A 22996-nucleotide genomic window follows, 5' to 3' on the forward strand; every position below is an offset into this window, starting at 1 on the left:
CACTGTACTAAGCGCTTGGGAAGTACAAATTGACAACATATAGAGACAGTCCCTACCCAACAGTGGGCTCACTGTGTGGCCTTGGGCAAGCCACTTGACTTCTCTGAGCCTCAGTTACCTCATCTGCAAAATGGGGATTCAGACTGTGAGCCCCCCCGGGGGACAACCTGATCATCCAGCGCTTAGGACAGTGCTTTGCACATAGTAAGCGCTTAATAAATGCCATCATTATTGTGGAGGGGAGGAGCGTGTGAGTTTTTAGTATACGTGCTGAAAAAAGCAGCATGGTTGTAGTGCAGAGAGTGCCAGCTTGGGAGTCATAAGGTCATGGGTTCAACTCCCTGCCCTATGTCAGCTGCGTGACCTTGGGCAAGTCACTTCACTTCTCTGTGCCTCAGTTCCCTCCTCTGTAAAATGGGGATTGAGCCTGTGAGCCCCACGTGGGACAGGGACCGTGTCCAACCCCATTTGCTCTTATCCACCCCAACGCTCAAGTTCAGCGCTTGGCCGCGCTTAATACCGTTTTTATTACCATTGTTATGAGCATGTACGTGAATTGCAAGCTCGAGGTTGTGTGATCGAGGGAGCATGTGTTGGTGTGTTTGTGTGTACGTTTCCTGGGCTGACCAGAGGCTGGGTGTCTTTCTTACGCACCCCGCACCCCTGGCCCTCAATGCGGGTTCTGCTGCGCACGCTGTGAATGAAGAAATGCCTGAATGGAGGGAGGGAGGGAGGGAAGGGAACAAGGAGAGGAAGAATGAATGAAGCCGGCGAGGAGGGAAAAGTGAATGAACGCGCCACCGGGCTCTCTCCCTCCGGCTCAGCGCAGGGCCCGGCGTGTAGTAAGCGCTCCATCGACGCCGCCCCGGCCGGGTCTCTGCCCGGTGCCCACTGGCTCCTCTCCGGGCCTGCTCCCACTCGGGGTGGGGAGGGCGAAGGGGGCGGACGGGGAGGTTGAGGCAGCGGGAGCCTTGGCCAAGAGGTTCCCCATCCTTTATTGAGCCGGGGAGAGGAGGGGGCTCAGTCGCTGTCGCCCGCCTGCAGGTCGTAGCAGTCGAGGCCGGCCACCAAGGAACCGGCCAGCTTCACGGTGGACACCCAGGGCGGCTCGCTCAGGTGGTTGGTGGGCGTGCTGAGCCTAGGCCGGGCCGGGCCCGGGGAGGGAAGGGAGGCCTGGTGGGTCCTCACCCCGCCGCCCCGCCGACACTCGGGACCCCAGGGTCCCTCCCAGGGGGGTCCCCGACTCCGGGCCCGCCCCGTGGGACCCCCGCACTCTCACCAGGCCGTGACGTTGCGGGGCAGTTGGCGGCGGGGCTGGTGCTTGCAGTGACAGCGGGAGGGGCAGGAGCTGAGCACCTGGAACGGGGGCCAGTGGCGGGGGGCTGGGGCTGGGGGCGGCTCGGGGGTGGAGGCCGCCCGCTCCTTGGCAGCCGGCCCCGCCGCCCCTTCTTCCCGCCCCCCGCCTGCCCGGCCGTTCTTGTTCCTCTTGGAGGCCTTGGGCTTGGGCCGGGGATGGGGTCCCTGCTGGAGGGGCTTGGGGGCCGGAGCCTCGGCGGGCGGCGGGACGGGCTGGGGAGGGACCCTCTGACCGGCCGTCGCCGGCTCCTCCGGAGGGGTCGGGGGCGGCGGGCGGGGGCCGGGCCGGACCCCTTCCTCGCCTTCGGCCGTGGTGGTGGCGGCGGCGGCGGCGGGGAAGATGAAGATGGGGGGTGCCAGGAGGCTGGGGCCTGCTCGCCGCGGGTAGGGGGTCGGGGCCCGCTTCGGGGGCTCGGGGGAGCCCCGGCGGGCGAGCTCCGGGGCCCCCGCGAGCCCCTTGCCCGAGCCCACCCGTCGCAGGCCCCCGCCGATGCCGTTGAACTGGAAGGGAGCCCGGGGCCCAGGCTGGTTGGAGCAGGCCCAGTCGAAGTGCGGCCTGGGCCCCGGGACGGGCCCCCGGGGTGGTGAGCAAGAGAGCGGGGGCGCGGGGGATGCCGGGACGGGGGCGGCCTCCCTCGGCGGGGGGCCCTCGCCGGGGCCGGGGGTCCGGGCCGGCTCGGGACCCTGGCAGGCCGACGGCGGGGCCTGCTGCTTCAGGGCTTCGGCGTAGGAGGGGAAGGAGGGCCCGACCCCGCGGGCCCGCAGCGGAGGCGGCAGTGGGCCCGTCGGGAAGGCCACCTGGCACGTGAGGTTAAGGACGGGCTCCGGGTGCGGGGCTGGGGTCCCGCCGGCTGCTCCCCCGCAGGCCTGGGCCTTACCGTCGGGGTCCACGTCCTGCAGGGCCGGGACCCCCGGGGCCGCCCAGCTCTTGCGGGCCGCCTCCTTCTCTGGCGGGGGCTTCTTGGGCTCCGGCGGGCACGGGATCGGGCCCCGGGGGTACACCTTGGTCTGGGCGGCGCCCTCCGGGCCCGGGGAGCCCTGAGGGGGATCGTTGGGGGGCACCGGCAGCAGGGGGAGGGGGTCTCCCGGGCCGGGCAGGTCTCCCTGGCCCTGCTGCCCCTCCTGGGGGGCGGTCCCCGCGGCTGGAGGGGTCTTCCACGTGGCCGGGGCCTCGACGGAAGGCGACGCCAGGTCGAAGGCGGCTGGCGGGAGGGCGGAGGGGGCGGGCAGGCGGCCCCCGGGCCGGTCGGGGACCAGCAGGCCGCCCGGGCGGGACGGGCCCGGGGTCCAGAAGCTGCCCCGGGCCAGGCGGAGGGCCAGAGGAGCCGGGGGGCGCCGGGGACCGGGGGACCCAGGGGGTGGCGGGGGTTCGGCTAACGGGGCCGGTGGCGGGGCAGGGGCGGCCGGGGGGTCCTTCCGCCCCCCTCGGGGGGCAGAGCCGGACTCCGAGGCGGCGCGGGGCTCCGACTGCACGTTACCCATTCCCGCCGAGGCCACGGGCGGGGCCGGGACCCCCGAAACACACCTACACACACGGACACACACGGACACATCAGACGGCCGGCCAACCGGGGGGGACCCTCGCACCTCCTTGGCCGCCCCCTGTACCCTTCTTGCCCTCAGGCCGCTCTCAAGGGCCACGGGCGGTGTGGAGGGGGGTCTCGGTTCCGGACTGGGGGGCCCGGCCCGGGGCTCTGAGATGAAGAAGCAACCGGAGCGGCTCAGCACGAGCCGAAAATAACGGCCAAAAAGGGGTCCGGGGGCGGGGGGGAGAACCCCAGGCCCGCCCCCTTCCCCTTGGAACCTCGCCTTTCCAGCCCCGCCCCTCGTGACCTTTGACCCCTCCCCTCGGACTAGAGAAGCGGCGTGGCTCCGTGGAAAGAGCCCGGGCTTTGGAGTCAGAGGTCATGGGTTCGAATCCCGACTCCGCCACAAGTCTGCTGTGTGACCTTGGGCAAGTCACTTAACTTCTCTGAGCCTAAGTGACCTCGTCTGTAAAAATGGGGATTCAGACTGTGAGCCCCCCGTGGGACAACTTGATCACACTGTATTCCCCCCCAGGGCTTAGAACAGTGCTTTGCACATAGTAAGCGCTTAGCAAATGCCATCATCATCATCAACTCAGTCCCTCTACCCCCCTCTTCGTGACCCTGGACCCCTCTCTGGACGTCTTCCCCTCTACCCCTTCCTCGTGACCCTTGACCCCTCTCCAGATGTCTTCCCCTCCAACCCCCTCCTCGTGACCCTTGATCCCTCTCCGGACGTCTTCCCCTCTAACCCCCTCCTCGTGACCCTTGACCCCTCTCCGGACATCTTCCCCTCTAACCCCCTCCTCGTGACCCTTGACCCCTCTCCGGACATCTTCCCCTCTAACCCCCTCCTTGTGACCCTTGACCTCTCTAACCCCCTCCTCGTGACCCTTGGCCCCCCTCCGGACATCTTCCCCTCTAACCCCCTCCTCATGACCCTTGACCCCTCTCCGAGCGTCTTCCCCTCTAACCCCCTCCTCGTGACCCTTGACCTCTCTAACCCCCTCCTCGTGAGCCTTGACCCCTCCCCTCTGGAGTCTAACCCTCTAACACCCCCCCCCCCCACGCCGTGGTCCTCCATCCCTCCCCTTTGGACGTCTTCCCCTCTACCCCCACCCCTCGTGACCCTTGCCCCCTCCCCTCTGGAAGCCTGCTCAGTTATTTATTTATTTTATTTGTACATATTTATTCTATTTTGTTAATAGGTTTTGTTTTGTTCCCTGTCTCCCCCTTCTAGACTGTGAGCCCACTGTTGGGTAGGGACCGTCTCTAGATGTTGCCAACTTAGACTTCCCAAGCGCTTAGTACAGTGCTCTGCACACAGTAAGCACTCGATAAATACGATTGAATGAATGAATGAATGAATGCCCCTCTAATCCCCCCCACGTGATCCTCGACCCCTCTCCTTTGAAGGTCTTCCCTTCTGCCCCCGCCCCTCGTGACCCTTGCCCCCTCCCCTCTGGAAGCCTGCCCCATTATTTATTTATCTTATTTATACATATTTATTCTATTTATTTTATTTTGTTAATATGTTTTGTTTTGTTCTCTGTCTCCCCCTTCTAGACTGTGAGCCCACTGTTGGGTAGGGACCGTCTCTAGACGTCGCCAACTTGGACTTCCCAAGCGCGTAGTCCAGTGCTCTGCACACAGTAAGCGCTCAATAAATACGATTGAATGAATGAATGAAATACGATTGATTGATTGATTGAATGAATGAACAGTGCTCAGAGCTTAGAACAGTGCTTTGCACATAGTAAGCGCTTAATAAATGCCATTATTATTATTATTATTATTATTATTATTATTATTATTCCCTCCCCTCCTCCAGGAGGCCTTCCCAGACTGAGCTCCCTCCTTCCTCTCCCCCTCCTCCCCCCTCCATCCCCCCGCCTTACCTCCTTCCCCTCCCCACAGCACCTGTATATATGTATATATGTTTGTACGGATTTATTACTCTATTTTATTTGTACATATCTATTCTATTTATTTTATTTTGTTGGTATGTTTGGTTTTGTTCTCTGTCTTCCCCTTCTAGACCATAAGCCTGCCGTTGGGTAGGGACTGTCTCTAGATGTTTCCAACTTGGACTTCCCAAGCGCTTAGTACAGTGCTCTGCACACAGTAAGCGCTCAATAAATACGATTGAATGAATGAATGAAATACGATTGATTGATTGAATGAATGAACAGTGCTCAGAGCTTAGAACAGTGCTTTGCACATAGTAAGCGCTTAATAAATGCCATTATTATTATTATTATTATTATTATTATTATTACCCCCTCCCCTCTGGAAGTCCGCCCCTCTACCCCCACCCCTCGTGGCCCCCTCCCCTCTGGAAGCCTGCCCCTCTAGACCCGCCCCTTCGGGCCGAGCCCCTCTCACTCCGCCCACCTTAGGCCCAGCCCCTGTCAATCAATCAATCAAACGTATTTATTGAGCGCTTACTGTGTGCAGAGCACTGTACTAAGCGCTTGGGTAGTACAAGTTGGCAACATATAGAGACAATCCCTATGCAACAGTGGGCTCACAGTCTAGAAGGCTCTTCACCTCCTTAGAGCCCACCCACCCTTCCCGGCCATCGTGTGTGCACGCCCGTGTGTGTGTGTGTGTATATAATAATAATAATAATAATAATGGCATTTATTAAGCACTTACTATGTGCCAAGCACTGTTCTAAGTGCTGGGGAATTTACAAGGTGATCAGGTTGTCCCACGTGGGGCTCACAGTCTTAATCCCCGTTTTACCTTCATTCATTCATTCATTCAATCATATTTATTGAGCGCTTACTGTGTGCAGAGCACTGGACTAATCAATCAGTCATATTTATTGAGCGCTTACTGTGTGCAGAGCACTGTACTAATCAATCAATCAATCGTATTGAGCGCTTACTGTGTGCAGAGGACTGTACTAAGTGCTTGGAAAGGACAAGTTGGCAACGTATAGAGACGGTCCCTACTGTACTAATCAATCAATCAATCAATTGTATTTATTGAGCGCTTACCATGTGCAGAGCACTGTACTAAGCACTTGGGAAGTACAAGTTGGCAACATCTAGAGACGGTCCCTACCCAACAGTGGGCTCACAGTCTAGAAGGAGGAGACAGAGAACAAAACAAAACATATTAACAGAATAAAATAAATAGAATATATATGTACAGGTAAAATAAATAAATAAATAGATTAATAAATACTTACAAACATATATGCATGTATATAGGTGCTGTGGGGAAGGGAAGGAGGTAAGGTGGGGGGGATGGAGAGAGGGTTGGCAACATCTAGAGACGGTCCCTACCCAACAGCGGGCTCACAGTCTAGAAGGGGGAGACAGAGAACAAAACAAAACATATTAACAAAATGAAATAAATAGAATAGATATGGACAAGTAAAATAAATAAATAAATAGAGTAATAAATACGTACAAACATATACAAACATATTCTAGACTGTGAGCCCACTGTTGGGTAGGGACCGTCTCTATATGTTGCCAACTTGTACTTCCCAAGCGCTTAGTACAGTGCTCTGCACACAGTAAGCGCTCAATAAATACAATTGATTGATTGATATATATATATACAGGTGCTGTGGGGAAGGAAAGGAGGTAAGGCGAGGGGGATGGAGAGGGGGTTGCCAACATCTAGAGACAGTCCCTACCCAACAGTGGGCTTACAGTCTAGAAGGGGGAGACAGAGAACAAAACAAAACTTAACAGAATAAAATAAATATAATACAGAGGAGGTAACTGAGGCCCACAGAAGTGAAGTGACCTGCCCAAAGTCACACAGCTGACAAGTGGCAGAGCTGGGATATAATAATAATAATAATGATAGCATTTATTAAGCGCTTACTATGTGCAAAGCACTGTTCTAAGCGCTGGGGAGATTACAGGGTGATCAGGTTGTCCCACATAGGGCTCGCAGTCTTAATCCCCATTTTCCAGATGAGGTAACTGAGGCAGAGAGAAGTGAAGTGACTTGCCCAAGGTCACACAGCTGACAAGTGGCGGAGCCAATCAAGCAATCAATCAATCAATCATATTTATTGAGCACTTACTGTGTGCAGAGCACTGTACTAAGCGCTTGGGAAGTTATAATTTGGCAACATATAGAGACAGTCCCTACCCAACAGTGGGCTCACAGTCTAGAAGGGGGAGACAATCAATCAATCAATCAATTGTATTTATTGAGTGCTGACTGTGTGCAGAGCACTGTACTAAGCGCTTGGGAAGTTATAAGTTGGCAACATATAGAGACAGTCCCTACCCAACAGTGGGCTCACAGTCTAGAAGGGGGAGACAATCAATCAATCAATCAATTGTATTTATTGAGCGCTGACTGTGCAGAGCACTGTACTAAGCGCTTGGGAAGTACAAGTTGGCAACATATAGAGACAGTCCCTACCCAACAGTGGGCTCACAGTCTAGAAGGGGGAGACAGAGAACAAAACCAAACATATTAACAAAGTAAAACAAATAGAATAGATATGTACAAGTAAAATAAATAAATAAATAAATAAATAAATAAATAAATAAATAAAGTAATAAATATGTACAAACATATATACATATATACAGGTGCCGTGGGGAAGGGAAGGAGGTATGGCTGGGGGGGATGGAGAGGGGGTTGGCAACATCTAGAGACGGTCCCTACCCAACAGTGGGCTCACAGTCTAGAAGGGGGAGACAGACAACAAAACAAAATATATTAACAGAATAAAATAAATAGAATAGATATGTACAAGTAAAATAAATAGAGTAATAAATCCGTACAAACATATATACATATATACAAGTGCTGTGGGGAAGGGAAGGAGGTATGGCTGGGGGGGATGGAGAGGGGGTTGGCAACATCTAGAGACGGTCCCTACCCAACAGTGGGCTCACAGTCTAGAAGGGGGAGACAGAGAACAAAACATATTAACAAAATAAAATAAATAGAATAGATATGTACAAGTAAAATAAATAGAGTAATAAATACATACATGTATACAGGTGCTGTGGGGAAGGGAGGGAGGTAAGTTGGGGGGATGGAGAGGGAGAGGAAGGAGGGGGCTTAGTGTGGGAAGGCCTCCTGGAGGAGGTGAGCTCTCAGTAGGGCCCTGTAGGGAGGAAGAGAGCGAGCTTGGCGGATGGGCAGAGGGAGGGCATTCCGGGCCCGGGGGAGGACGTGGGCCGGGGGTCGGCGGCGGGACAGGAGAGAACGAGGCCTAACGGTGAGGAGATTAGCGGCAGAGGAGCGGAGGGTGCGGGCTGGGCTGGAGAAGGACAGAAGGTAATAAATATGTACAAACATATATACATTTGAACCCATGACCTCTGACTCCAAAGCCCAGGCTCATTCCACTGAGCCACACTGCTTCTCTCCATGTGTGTGTATATAATAATAATAATAATAATAATGGCATTTATTAAGCGCTTACTATGTGCAGTGCACTGTTCTAAGCGCTGGGGAGGTTACAAGGTGATCAGATTGTCCCACAGGGGGCTCACAGTCTTCACCCCCAGTTTCCAGATGAGGGAACTGAGGCCCAGAGAAGTGAAGTGATTTGCCCAAAGTCACACAGCTGACACTTGGCGGAGCCGGGATTTGGAGCCATGACCTCTGACTCCAAAGCCCGGGCTCATTCCACTGAGGCACGCTGCTTCTCTGTGTGTGTATATAATAATAATAATAATAATAATAATAATGATGATGATGGCATTTCTTAAGCGCTTACTATGTGCAATGCACTGTTCTAAGCGCTGGGGAGGTTACAAGGTGATCAGATTGTCCCACGGGGGGGATCACAATCTTAATCCCCAGTTTCCAGATGAGGGAACTGAGGCCCAGAGAAGTGAAGTGATTTTGCCCAAAGTCACACAGCTGACACTTGGCGGAGCCGGGATTTGGAGCCATGACCTCTGACTCCAAAGCCCAGGCTCATTCCACTGAGCCACGCTGCTTCTCTCTATGTGTGTGTGTATATAATAATAATAATAATAATGACATTTATTAAGCACTTACTATGTGCAATGGACTGTTCTAAGCTACGGGGAGGTTACAAGGTGATCAGATTGTCCCACGGGGGGGGGCTCACAGTCTTCATCCCCAGTTTCCAGATGAGGGAACTGAGGCCCAGAGAAGTGAAGTGATTTTGCCCAAAGTCACACAGCTGACACTTGGCGGAGCCGGGATTTGGAGCCATGACCTCTGACTCCAAAGCCCAGGCTCATTCCACTGAGCCACGCTGCTTCTATATATATATATATATATATATATATATATATACATGAGGGGGGGGGTGTCCCCCATGGGGGGCGGGGGGCGAGTCTCAATTAGGGCTGGATGCGGCCTTTCCCTCCCCTGCTCCGTGCGCATCTTATGCTCCCGGTTGGGGAGGGGGCGGGGAGTGGTGCCACTAGGACCGGGCGGACTCCTTCCTTCCTTCCTTCCTTCCTTCCCTCCCTCCTCTCTCCCACCCCCCCTTTTCCCTCCTTCCCCCCCCAACCCCCTCCCCTCCCACCCCCGGCTCCACCGGCGCTTCAACGAGCGAAGGAGCGAGGGCGGGAGGGGAGGGGAGGGGAGGGGAGGGGAGTCCAGCCCAGCCACTCCGGAGTCCGCCAGGACCACCGAGGCAGGTGCAGGGGATGCAGGGGATGCAAGGGATGCAGGGGATGCAGGGGAGGGGGGTGGGAAAGGGGGGGCCGCGATGGAGAGGGACCAGGGGCCTAGGGGAAGGTGGGGGGCAGATGCAGGATGTGTGTGTGTGTGTGTGTGTGTGTGCTGAGTGGGGGGAGAGAGTCGTGTCTCTCCGTTGAAATATGGCTGCTGTCTCTTTAGACGGATGCATCTGGGAAAATAATAGGGAATCAGCCTGCGCTCATTGGGGGGGGGACCCCCCCATTCCTGACTTCTTCCCCCTCCCCCTCAACTGCCGCCGCCATGGATACCGACATGGCTTGGATGTGATTTCCCCCGGGGGAAGGGGGCCACAGGGGAGGTTGGGGGCCCTTCAAGTCCCTCGACCCCCTAGTGAGGGTCAGTTTTCCCTCTCCCCCTGCCTCTCCGGACCCCCGGCTATCGCTCGCCCCTCGAGTCTCGGCGACCCCTCACTTTATTTTCGGGGGCGCTGCTCCGGGTGGGAGAAGGGGGGATGGAGAGAGGATGGAGAGATGAACAGGGGATGGGGTCTGGGGGTCCCCCCCCAACTCCCCCATCTCCTCCCCGCCTCCATTCCGGGAGGGAGCGAGGAGAAGGGCCGATATTTGTTTGTGAATCAATCCTATTTGCATCTGGACTCATTCATAAAAAATCAACCCCTCAGCCGGCGAAGGATCAGGTCTCTCTGGGGTTGAGGCAGATTGGGTGAGCAGGGGGAGAGACCCAGTTCCCCCATGGCTGCTCCACCACCACCCCCCCCAAAAAAAACAGGTCTGGACGCCCCTTCCTGATGTTCAGTTCCCCCCCAGATCCCTCCCCCTTTCACCTGTTGTTGATGGAGAGAGGGAGGACAAAGAGGCTGGGTCATGTGATTGCTCATTCACAAAATTTCTCAGCCCATTGAGAAAGGGGCTGGGAGACCCCAGCCCGTCCCCACCGGGTCCACAGGGGCCAGCCCGGAGGGGGGAGGGGAGGCGTGGCCTGGGCCCAGGGGGGGAAGGGCCAGAAGGGGTGTGGGGGGGTCCCCCCAGGGACCTCATGCTGGACAGCACACCCAGGTGAGCCGGGGAGGGGGTGGAAAGGAGTGGGAGGGGGCGTAGGGGGCAGAGGGGACACCTCTGGGGTCGGCCCACACCTTGTAGGGGGGCTCGGTAATGGGGGGCTTGGGGTGAGGGGTTGGGAATTACTGGGGGCGGGGGACGACACGGTCCCGGAAGGCTGGGGAGACAGAACCTGGGCACTGGCCAACTTGGGCAGACGGGTTTGGGGGGGTGGGGGGCAGCCCTCCCCGGTTCTCAACCCCTTAGGTCAGGTTGGCCGAGTCTAGGCCTCGATTTCCCCCTCTTGGGCTGAAAAAGGGAGGGAGGGGCGAGGGGAGAGAGGAAAAGGGGGGCTTCTCCTGTGTCGTCGACCCCTGGGAGAGAGCTGGGCCGGTGGGGAGGGGGCTGCCCCAACTAGGACCCTCTCCCAGCTCCCCCCAAAGCCCCCCTTCTCCCGCTGACCACCCGAGGCTTGTTCTGATACTGCACCTCTCGTCCACGGGGAGGATGGAGTTGGGAAGGGGTGTGGGGGTATCGCCTTCCCAAGCCGGTCCCATCCTAGGAAGGCGGGAGGGTGGGAATGGGCCTCTGTCTCCCCCCAGCCCAGCGCCCCGAGCCCCTCCCCCTTCCTGGCTGGGAGCTTGGAGGACGGGACTTCATTTTTATGAATGAAGCAGGATCTCGTTCTCCCACCGTGTCTCTCTCTCCGCCTCGACATCCCTCTCTGTCTCTGCCTCCTTCCCTCTCTGGGTCTCGATTTTTCCGGCCCTGGGATTCTGCCCTCCGTCTCCCCGTTTCGCTCTTTGTGTTTTGGAGCATCCTAGTGTCCCCACACCTGTCTCTGTCCCCCGTCCCCTGTCTCTGGGTGCTAGGGGTGGGAGAAGTGGGGGGATGCAGCTGAGTGGTGGGGGGTGTCTGGGGGGGATCGATGGGGTGTGTGAGCACTGTTGGCCTCATTCTTAAGTCTGGCTTGGGGGGGGGGACAACTGATCTCTGGGCTTTGCTTCCCCAGCTCTTTCCCCTGGGTCCGCACTGGTGGGGGGCGAAAAAAGGGGTGGGGGGCGAAAAAGGGCAGAGGGCAAGACCAAGGGAGTGAGAAGGACAGGCCCAGTAAGGGAGAGAGGGGAGAGAGGGGAAGGTGGGGGGCATATTCTCCCCCACCAGGAGGTGAAGGCCCTGGGGTGTGATTTCCAGCTAATCCTTGTCTCCCCATAATGTCCAGGGTAGAAACCCGTGTGAGGGTGTTGTGAGCCGTGCGTGTGTGTATGTATTTATGTATGTGTATGTTTTGTTCTCTGTCTCCCCCTTTTAGACTGTGAGCCCACTGTTGGGTAGGGACTGTATATGTTGCCAATTTGTACTTCCCAAGCGCTTAGTACAGTGCTCTGCACATAGTAAGCACTCAATAAATACGATTGATGATGACGATGGATGATGTATGTGTGTGTGTGTGCCTTTGCTTGTGTGTGACTGCTTCAGGTGGATTCTTATGTACCTGTGACTGCCTGTGTTGTTCTTGGGTGTGACTGCCCTGCGTGTATACCTGTTCTGTTCATGTGTGACTTTCTTGTGTATATGCTTGTGTGGACATGTCTCTGCCTGTGGATGCGCCCGCCTTACGTATGGGTTTATGTATAAGTGTCTGATCGTTTCAGAATGTGCACGCTGAAGTATGTGTGTGTGTGTGCATAAGGGTGTCTGTGTGTATTTAGGAAGGATATATATTTCTAGCCTGTGAGCCCACTGTTGGGTAGGGACCATCTCTATATGTTGCCAACTTGTACTTCCCAAGCTCTTAGTACAGTGCTCTGCACACAGTAAGCGCTCAGTAAATACGATTGGATGAATGAGTGAATATTCACATATTTATGTACATTAATATCTGTATGTTTGTATCCACGCATTGGATGTGGAACTGTGCATATGTAAGGGTGAATGGATGGACATCTGTATCTCGTGTGTGCACGGGTGAGTCTGTGCCTTTATACACCTATACGTGTTTGGGTGTGAATGGATATGAGGGTGGGTGAGTCTCTTCATGCCTATAGGTGTGTATGTGTGATTGCATCTGTGTCTTTTTGTATGACGGTACCAGAATCTGTATGCGTGTTTGTGTCAGCTTGGGCTGGTTTGCGTGTGTGTGTGGCTGTATGTGCCCATGACTCTGTGGTGTGTGAGTGTGTGTGTGTGAGAGCGCATATCTATGTCAGTGTAAATGCGTGTGTCAGTGTGTCTGAGGGGAGAGGAGGCCAGGTGTCCTGTCTCCCAGCTGCAGAGCCTTCGGCTGTGCAACCATCACGTTGGGCCCAGGCCCGGGCCTGGCGTGGCGAGGAGGGTGGGTGGAAAGACGAAGGGGGAGGGCCAGGGTCCGGCCGGATGGACGGAGGGACGGCCAGCGCGAGCCCGGGTCCTCTGGAAGCAGCGGCAGCTGCGGCTTTAGAGCAGGGGTCTGGTGGCATCCAGCCTTCAGGGAGAGAGGGGAGAGAGGGGAAGGTGGGGGGCATTTTCTCCCCTACCAGGAGGTGAAGGCCCTGGGGTGTGATTTTTAGCTAAATGACTTCCTTTACGGCCCAAAGGGGTCCCAGGGGTGCCGGCCGAGGGTGGGGGAGAGGAGGAACGACTGAGCCCTGTGCCCCTGAGCCTCCTGCAGGCACCCGGTGCCAGGTCGGGTGGTGGGGATGGCGTGTGGCGATGCCAGTGGGGGCCGGTTGCCCTGGGAGGCCGGGGATGGGAGGGAGGTGACAGAGCCCTGGGTCTCCTGCAAGCACCTGGTGTGAGTGCAGGCGGTGGTGATGGCATCAGGTGATGCCAGCAGAGGCTGGCTGTCCCGGGAGCCCGGGCTGTGGGGGTGACCGAGCCCCGGACCCCTGGGCCTCCGGTAGGCATGCGATGAGGATGCAGGAGGTGGTGACAGCGCATGGTGATGCCAGCGGGGGTTGGCTGCCCTTGGAGACCGGGGTGGGAGGTGGGCGAGGCTGAGCCCTGTACCCCTGGGGTATGGTGCCAGGCTGGGCATGTGGTGCTGCCAGCGGGGGATGACTCCCCAGGAAGCCCAGGTGGACTGGGGAGGTGACTGAGACCTGCGCTCTTGGGCCTTCTGAAAGCCCACGGCGCCGGTTTGGGTGGTAGTGACGGCACAGTGACACCAGTCGATCAATCAATCGTATTTATTGAGCGCTTACTGTGTGCGGAGCACTGGACTAAGCGCTTGGGAAGTCCAAGTTGGCAACATCTAGAGATGGTCCCTACCCAACAGTGGGCTCACAGTCTAGAAGGGGGAGACAGAGAAGAAAACAAAACATATTAACAAAATAAAATAAATAGAATAGATATGTACAAGTAAAATAAATAAATAAATAGAGTAATAAATACGTACATGCATGTATACAGGTGCTGTGGGGAAGGGAAGGAGGTAAGGCGGGGGGATGGAGAGGGAGAGGAAGGAGGGGGCTGAGTGTGGGAAGGCCTCCTGGAGGAGGTGAGCTCTCAGTAGGGCCTTGAAGGGAGGAAGAGAGCTAGCTTGGCGGATGGGCAGAGGGAGGGCATTCCGGGCCGGGGGAGGACGTGGGCCGGGGGTCGACGGCGGGACAGGCGAGAACGAGGCCCGGAGAGGAGATTAACTGCAGAGGAGCGGAGGGTGCGGGCTGGGCTGGAGAAGGGCAGAAGGGAGGTGAGGTAGGAGGGGGCGAGGGGATGGACAGCCTTGAAGCCGACCAGTGGGGACCAGTTGCCCTGGGAGGCCGAGGAGGTGAGGGGGTGACTGAGTCCTGCTCCCCTGGGCCTTCTGCAGGCATGTGTATATTCAATCGTATTTATTGAGCGCTTACTGTGTGCCGAGCACTGCACTAAGCGCTTGGGAAGTCCAAGTTGGCAACATAGAGCCGGTCCCTACCCAACAGTGGGCTCACAGAATAGAAAAGGGGAGAGGGACAACAGAACCAAACATGTAGGCACGTGGCGTTGGCGATGGCGCGCGGTGATGCCAGCGGGGGCTGGCTGCCCCGGGCAGGGGGCAGGCGGCCAGGGTGACGGAGCCCTGGGCCTCCCGCAGGTCCATGGTGCGGGTGCGGGCGGTGGTGATGGCGCGCGATGACTCCAGCGGGGGCTGGCTGCCCCTGAGGGGCGGCGGGCTGAGCCACGTCAGCGTGTGCCGGGGTCGGCCTGCCGAGGGGGGCACCCGGCGGACCCAGTACCTGATTCGGGGAGAGCGGCTGCGGGACCAGAGCGTGAGTGTCCGCTGCGGAGGGGACGGGGCGGGGGGCCCAGGGTGGGGGCACTGAGGGAAAGGCCGCGGGTCTGGGAGTTGGGGCACCCGGGTTCTGATCCGGCCTCTGCCCGCTTGGGTGACCTTGGGTGAGTCACTGAACTTCAGTCTCCTCATCTGGAAAATGGGGATTCAATGCCTGTCTCCTTCCTACCTGTGGGACGGGGATTGTCTTGTACCCGCCCTGGCACTTGGGACGGTGCTTGACACGTGCTAAGCGCTGAACGAGTACCGCAATGATAATTAAAAAAAAATAAGGGGACCATCGGAGCGGGGGGTCTTGGGAGCGGGGAGGCCTTGGGAGCATGGGGTCTCTGGATCAGGGGACCACGGGGGAGGCGGGAGGGGGGTCCCTGGAGCAGGGGATAATGGGAACATGGGGCCCATGGGAGCAGGGGGCCGTGAGAGTAGGGGGCCATGAATCCATTCAGTCGTATTTATTGAGCATTTACCATGTGCAAAGCACTGTAATAATAATAATAATAATAATGATGATCATCATCAATCGTATTTATTGAGCGCTTACTATGTGCAGAGCACTGTACTAAGCGCTTGGGAAGTACAAATTGGCAACATATAGAGACAGTCCCTACCCAACAGTGGGCTCACGGTCTAAAAGGGCATTTATTAAGCGCTTACTCTGTGCAAAGCACTGTTCTAAGCGCGGGGGAGGTAACAAGATGATCAAGTTGTCCCGCGGGGGGCTCCCAGTCTTAATCCCCATTTTACAGATGAGGGAACTGAGGCCCAGAGAAGCGAAGTGACTTGCCCAAAGTCACCCAGCTGACAAGTGGTGGAGCCGGGATTCGAACCCATGACCTCTGACTCCAAAGCCCGGGCTCTTTCCATTGAGCCATGCTGCTGTTCTAAGCGCTTGGAAGAGTACAGTGTAACAATAGATACATTCCCTGTCCAACCAGCGAGCTTACAGTTTGCAGGGAGTGGGGGAACCATAGGAACAGGGGGACGTAGGAGCAGAAGATGAGCGTGGCACAGAGAAGCAGGGAAGCGTGGCTCAGTGGAAAGAGCACGGGCTTTGGAGCCAGAGGTCACGGGTTCAAATCTGGACTCCGCCGACTGACAGCTGTGTGACTTTGGGCAAGTCACCTCACTTCTCTGGGCCTCAGTTCCCTCGTCTGGAAACTGGGGATTAAGATTGTGAGCCCCATGTGGGACAACCTGATCACCTCGTGACCTCCCCGGCGCTTAGAACAGTTTTTTGCACATAGTAAGTGCTTAATAAATCATCATCATCATCATCAACCGTATTTATTGAGGGCTTATTGTGTGCAGAGCACTGTACTAAGTGCTTGGGAAGTCCAAGCTGGCAACGTATAGAGACAGTCCCTTCCCAACAGTGGGCTCACAGTCTAAAAGGGGGAGACAGAGAACAAAACCAAACATACTAACAAAATAAAATAAATAGAATAGATAGCGGGTCAGGGGCTCAACCCAGTGGCTCCCGGGCCAGAGTCTCCGGCTCTCCTGACCTTGGCAGATAATAATAATAATAATAATAATAATAATAATAATAATAATAATAGCATTTATTAAGCGCTTACTATGTGCAAAGCACTGTTCTAAGCGCTGGGGGGGATACAGTGTGATCAAGTTGTCCCACGTGGGGCTCACAGTCTTAATCCCCATTTTTACAGATGAGGGAACTGAGGCTCAGAGAAGTGAAGTGACTTACCCAAGGTCACGCACCAGACTCGTGGCAGATCCGATCCCTTCACCCTTAAATGCCATTATCATTATTATTACGAGGAAATGGGGCCGCGTGCGCATGGGGAGAGGGCTGGGAAGCAGTGGAAATAGTGCGGAGGGTCCCAGGAAAGCAGGGTCGGGAGCCGAGGCCGGAGAGGGTTTGGGACGGTGGTCGGGCCGGGCCTGAGCCCTCCGGCCCGGCCCCCCGCCCCCGCCCAGACCATCCTGGAGTGCGTGCTGAAGCCGGACCTGGTGTACAACAAGGTGAACCCCATCTTCCACCACTGGCGCCTCGACAACAGCAAGTTCGGCCTGACGTTCCAGAGCCCGGCGGACGCCGACGCCTTCCAGAGGAGCCTGCAGGCCGCCCTGGCCGAGCTGGGCCGAGGTCCGGGCCCCTGGGGGGGCTCGGGGGCGGGGGAAGGAGGAAGACCGGGGTGGTGGGCTGGGAGCCGGACCCCCGGACCCTCACACCGCCCCCCCGGCTCTCTCCCTGTCCAGGTTCGCTCTCCCCATCCTCCTCCTCTTCCGCTCAGGATGAAGCCGAAACGGCTGAGCAGCCCGCCACGGTGAGTGTCGTCAGGAGAAGCAGCGTGGCGTAGTAGTAATGATAATAATCATCATCATTTTGGTACTTGTTAAGCACTTACTAGGTGCCAAGCACTGTTCTAAGCGCTGGGGAGGATACGGGTTGGTCAGGTTGTCCCACGGGGGGGCTTACAGCCTTCATCTCCATTTTACAGATGAGGGAACTGAGGCACAGGGAAGTGAAGCGGCTTGCCCAGAGTCATACAACTGGCAAGCAGCAAAGCTGGGATTTAATAATAATAATAATGATGGCATTTATTAAGCGCTTACTATGTGCAAAGCACTGTTCTAAGCGCTGGGGAGGATACGGGTTGGTCAGGTTGTCCCACGGGGGGGGGCTTACAGCCTTCATCTCCATTTTACAGATGAGGTCACTGAGGCACAGGGAAGTTAAGCGGCTTGCCCAGAGACACACAACTGGCAAGCGGCAGAGCTGGGATTTAATAATAATAATAATGATGGCATTTATTAAGCACTTACTATGTGCAAAGCACTGTTCTAAGTGCTGGGGAGGATACAGGTTGGTCAGGTTGTCCCACGGGGGGGCTTACAGCCTTCATCTCCATTTTACAGATGAGGGAACTGAGGCACAGGGAAGTTAAGTGACTCGCCCAGAGTCACACAACTGGCAAGCGGCAGAGCTGGGATTTAATAATAATAATAATAATGATGGCATTTATTAAGCTCTTACTATGTGCAAAGCACTGTTCTAAGCGCTGGGGAGGATACACGTTGGTCAGGTTGTCCCACGGGGGGCTTACAGCCTTCATCTCCTTTTTACAGATGAGGGAACTGAGGCACAGGGAAGGTAAGCGACTTGCCCAGAGACACACAACTGGCAAGCAGCAGAGCTGGGATTTAATAATAATAATAATAATAATGGCATTTATTAAGCGCTTAATAATAATAATAATAATGATGGCATTTATTAAGCGCTTACTATGTGCAAAGCACTGTTCTAAGCGCTGGGGAGGTTACAAGGTGATCAGATTGTCCCATGGGGGGCTCACAGTCTTCATCCTCATTTTACAGATGAGGGAACTGAGGCACAGAAAAGTGAAGTGACTTGCCCAAAGTCACCCAGCTGACAGGAGGCAGAGCCGGGATTTGAACCCCTGACCTCTGACTCCAAAGCCCATGCTCTTTCCACTGAGCCACGCTGCTTCCCTGCTTACTGTGTGCAAGGCACTGTTCTAAGCGCTGGGGAGGTTACAAGGTGATCAGGTTGTCCCTCAGGGGGGCTCACAGTCTTCATCCCCATTTTCCAGATGAGGTCACTGAGGCCCAGAGAAGTGAAGTGACTTGCCCAAAGTCACACAGCTGACAGGAGGCAGAGCTGGGATTTGAACCCCTGACCTCTGACTCCAAAGCCCATGCTGTTTGCACTGAGCCACGCTGCTTTCCTGCTTACTGTGTGCAAGGCACTGTTCTAAGCGCTGGGGAGGTTACAAGGTGATCAGGTTGTCCCTCAGGGGGGCTCACAGTCTTCATCCCCATTTTCCAGATGAGGTCACTGAGGCCCAGAGAAGTGAAGTGACTTGCCCAAAGTCACGCAGCTGACAATTGGTGGAGCCGGGATTTGAACCCATGACTGACTTCCAAGCCCATGCTCTTAACACTGAGCCACCTAGTAGAGAGAGCCCGGGCCTGGGATCTAATCCCGGCTCCGCCGCTTCTCTGCCGGGTGGCCTTGGGCAAGTCACTTCGCTGCTCTGTTGCCTCATCTAGAAAACGGGGATTGAGACCGTGAGCCCCACGTGGGACGGGGAATGTACCCAACCCGATTTGTCTGTATCCACCCCAGCGCTTCATAAAGTGCCTGGCACATAGTAAGCGCTTCGCAAATACCACAATTATTATTATCGTTATATTATTAGTGTCCTGACAGGGGAGAGGAAAGTGGGAAAGGGAGGAGAAGGAGCTCCGTCTGTGGCGGGGTGGGAGAGGCGGAGACCCGCCAAGAACTCCCTAAAGGCTATATCCATCCCCCTCCCTCCCGACCGTGGATGAGGAAAAAATTGGATTCTGAACTATTTACCCACATACAGAGGGGACTGACACTTAGTGAGTGAGGGTAATAATAATAATAATAATAATGGCATTTATTAAGCGCTTACTATGTGCAAAGAACTGCTCTAAGCGCTGGGGAGGTAGATGAGAAGCAGCGTGGCTCAGTGGGAAGAGCCCGGGCTTTGGAGTCAGAGGTCATGGGTTCGAATTCCGACTCCACCAATTGTCAGCTGGGTGACTTTGGGCAAGTCACTTCACTTCTCTGGGCCTCAGTTCCCTCACCTGTAAAATGGGGATTAAGACTGTGAGCCCCCCCGTGGGACAACCTGATCACCTTGTAACCTCCACAGCGCTTAGAACAGTGCTTTGCACATAGTAAGTGCTTAATAGATGCTATCATTATTATTATTATTATTACAAGGTGATTAGGTTGTCCCACGGGGGGCTCACAGTCTTAATCCCCATTTTACAGATGAGGGAACTGAGGCCCAGATATTTATTTATTTATTTTACTTGTACATATCTGTCCTATTTATTTTATTTTGTTAGTATGTTTGGTTTTGTTCTCTGTCTCCCCCTTTTAGACTGTGAGCCCACTGTTGGGTAGGGACCGTCTCTATATGTTGCCAACTTGTACTTCCCAAGCGCTTAGTACAGTGCTCCGCACACAGTAAGCGCTCAATAAATACGATTGATGATGATGATGATTTATTTATTTTACTTGTCCATATCTATTCTATTAATTTTATTTTGTTAGTATGTTTGGTTTTGTTCTCTGTCTCCCCCTTTTAGACTGTGAGCCCACTGTTGGGTAGGGACCGTCTCTAGTTGTTGCCAACTTGTCCTTCCCAAGCGCTTAGTACAGTGCTCTGCACACAGTAAGCGCTCAATAAATACGACTTAAGTAACTTGCCCAAAGTCACACCGCTGACAATTGGCGGGGCCGGAATTTGAACCCGCGACCTCCGACTCCAAAGCCCGGGCTCTTTAAACTGAGCCACACAGAAGGGACTGATCCCCGGTGAGCCGACGCTGGCCGGCCCGGAGTCCCGGAGTACGGGGACGGTAGGGACTGTCTCTATATGTTGCCAACTTGTACTTCCCAAGCGCTTAGTACAGTGCTCTGCACACAGTAAGCGCTCAATAAATACGATTGATGATGATGATGATGATGATGATGATGAGTCAAACTGGATCCCCTTTCTCCCCCCAGACGCACACAGACAGCGAGTCCTCGTCCAATGGCCGCCAGGAGATGCGGCCCAAGCCGCTGACCATCGTCACCAGCGAGTCGTCCTCCACCTGCTACGGACGCTCGCCCACGTCCGACGAATACGCGCCCCCGGCCCCCTCTCAGGTGAGGACCCCACCCACCCAGCAAAACCAGTCATTCCTTCAATCGTATTTATTGAGCGCTCACTGTGTGCGGAGCACTGTACTAAACGCTTGGGAAGTCCAAGTTGGCAACATCGAGAGACGGTCCCTACCCAACCGTGGGCTCCCAGTCTAGAAGGGGGAGACAGAGAACAAAACCAAACATATTAACAAAAGAAAAGAAGTAGAATAAATATGTACAAGTAAAATAAATCAATAGAGTAATAAATCCGTACAAACATATATACAGGTGCTGTGGGGAAGGGAAGGAGGTAAGTCAGGGGGGATGGAGAGGAAGGAGGGGGCTCAGTGTGGGAAGGCCTCCTGGAGGAGGTGAGCTCACAGTAGGGCCTTGAAGGGAGGAAGAGAGCCAGGGAGGATCAGTCAATTGACTAATCCCGGCTCCGTCACTTGTCTGCTGTGTGACCTTAGACAAGCTACTTCCATCCATGGAGAAGCAGCGGGGCTCGGTGGAAAGAGCCCGGGCTTGGGAGCCGATCAATCAATCAATCAATCAATCGTATTTATTGAGCGCTTACTGTATGCAGAGCACTGGACTAAGCGCTTGGGAAGTACAAGTTGGCAACATGTAGAGACAGTCCCTACCCAACAGTGGGCTCACAGTCTAAAAGGGGGAGATATCATCAATCGTATTTATTGAGCGCTTACTATGTGCAGAGCGCTGTACCAAGCGCTTGGGAAGTACAAGTCGGTAACACATAGAGACAGTCACTACCCAGCAGTGGGCTCACAGTCTAAAAGGGGGAGACAGAGAACAAAACCAAACATACTAACAAAATAAAATAAATAGAATAGATATGTACAAGTACAATAAATAAATAAATAAATAGAGTAATAAATATGTACAAACATATATACATATATACAGGTGCTGTGGGGAAGGGAAGGAGGTAAGATGGGGGGAGGAAGAGGGGGACGAGTCAGAGGTCAGGGGTTCAAATCCCGGCTCCACCAATTGTCAGCTCTGTGACTTTGGGCAAATCACTTCACTTCTCCGGGCCTCAGTTCCCTCATCTGGAAAATGGGGATGAAGACTGTGAACCCCCGCCGTGGGACAACCTGATCACTTGTAACCTCCCCAGAGCTTAGAACGGTGCTTTGCACATAGCGCTTAATAAATTCCATCGTCATCATTATTATTATTATTATTATTACTTCACTTCTCCAGACCTCAGTTCCCTCATCTTTTAGACTGTGAGCCCACTGTTGGGTAGGGACTGTCTCTATATGTTGCCAACTTGTACTTCCCAAGCGCTTAGTACAGTGCCCTGCACACAGTAAGCGCTCAATAAATACGATTATAGATGATGATCCGTAAAACGAGCCCCACGTAGGACAGGGACTGCGTCCGACCCAGTTTGCTTGTATCCACCCCAGCGCTCAGTACAGTGCCTGGAGTATAATAAGCGCTTAACAAATGCCATAAAAAAACTTATGATGTGTGCAGAGCATTGGGAAGGGACAATGCAACATTCCCTGCCTGTGACGAACTTGCCGTCTAGAGGAGGAGGCCTCTGTCCCTCCTCCCTCCTTCTCCCTGGGTGTGACCCCTGTACCCCAACCTTGGTGAGACCCCCACTCCCCACCCATCTTCCTCCTTCCCTCTGCCCGATCTCAGAGCCGGCCGGGCAGCCCCCGGGACTCCTGGGGTGACCCCACCTCTCTTCCCGCAGAGCCGACCCCCTCCTCTGCCCTTCGAGGAGGAGGAGGAGGAGGAGGAGGAGACCTTAGAGAGCACCGCGCTACCCCCCGGCCGGGACCCTTGGAGAACCAAAGGCTACGAAGACTACCGGCGGGCCGAGGCCCAGCGGACCCCCGGCCCGGCCAAACCGGCCGTGTGCGTCCACTTCGACAAGGGCGGCCTGGGCCGAGAGGGGCAACACCGGCCCCCGCCCAGGGCCCCCAAGAGCTCCCCATCCTGCAGGATCCACGCAGCCCCCATCTCCCCGTCCAAGGGGGGCTCCGGGCCGGGGGGCGGGCTAGGCCTCGGGGGGCTCGGCGGAGGGCAGGGGGTGGAAGAGGAGGAAGGTTTAGGGGAGGACGACGACGACGACGAGGAGGAGGAGCGGGAGGGCGAGGCTGGAGGCCCAGGCGGAGCGGCCCCACGCTGCGTGTACTGCCAGGACGTGCTGCGGGGCGAGGAGAAGGGGCGAGGCCGGTGCCAGGACGCTCCGGACCCTGTGGGCCGCTGCCTTCGCCAGCTGACCTGCCTGTGGTGCGCCGAGAGCCTCCTCTATCACTGCATGTCGGACTCGGAGGGCGACTACACCGACCCCTGCTCCTGCGACCCCGGCCACCCGCAGTTCTGCGCCCGCTGGGCCGCGCTGCTGGCGCTGGCGCTGGCCGTGCCCTGTATGTGCTGCTACCTGCCCCTGCGGGCCTGCCACTGGGCCGCCCGCCGCTGCGGGTGCTGCGGGGGGCGGCACAAGGCGGCGCGGTGAGGGCGGCGGGGGGGCGGCGGGCGCCCCGAG

The 22996-nt window shown here is 55.8% G+C and overlaps 2 protein-coding genes across 2 annotated transcripts; one reads left to right on the forward strand and one right to left on the reverse strand.

Annotated features, from left to right (window-relative positions):
* Positions 1-976: 976 nt before the first annotated feature.
* GGN (gametogenetin) lies at positions 977-14618 on the reverse strand. Its single transcript, XM_038767661.1, has 6 exons — positions 14506-14618; positions 13129-13506; positions 12861-12973; positions 2235-3050; positions 1280-1356; positions 977-1173 (listed from the first exon to the last, which is right to left on the reverse strand). Exons 1-6 carry the CDS (start codon positions 14616-14618, stop codon positions 1021-1023), a joined length of 1650 nt encoding a protein of 549 aa, XP_038623589.1. The 3' UTR covers positions 977-1020.
* SPRED3 (sprouty related EVH1 domain containing 3) lies at positions 14467-22966 on the forward strand. Its single transcript, XM_038767480.1, has 5 exons — positions 14467-14787; positions 16752-16920; positions 17034-17101; positions 20344-20487; positions 22199-22966. Exons 1-5 carry the CDS (start codon positions 14617-14619, stop codon positions 22964-22966), a joined length of 1320 nt encoding a protein of 439 aa, XP_038623408.1. The 5' UTR covers positions 14467-14616.
* Positions 22967-22996: the final 30 nt, after the last annotated feature.

This window comes from Tachyglossus aculeatus, chromosome 26 (assembly GCF_015852505.1).
Source record: "Tachyglossus aculeatus isolate mTacAcu1 chromosome 26, mTacAcu1.pri, whole genome shotgun sequence".
Classification (NCBI taxonomy): Eukaryota; Metazoa; Chordata; class Mammalia; order Monotremata; family Tachyglossidae; genus Tachyglossus; species Tachyglossus aculeatus.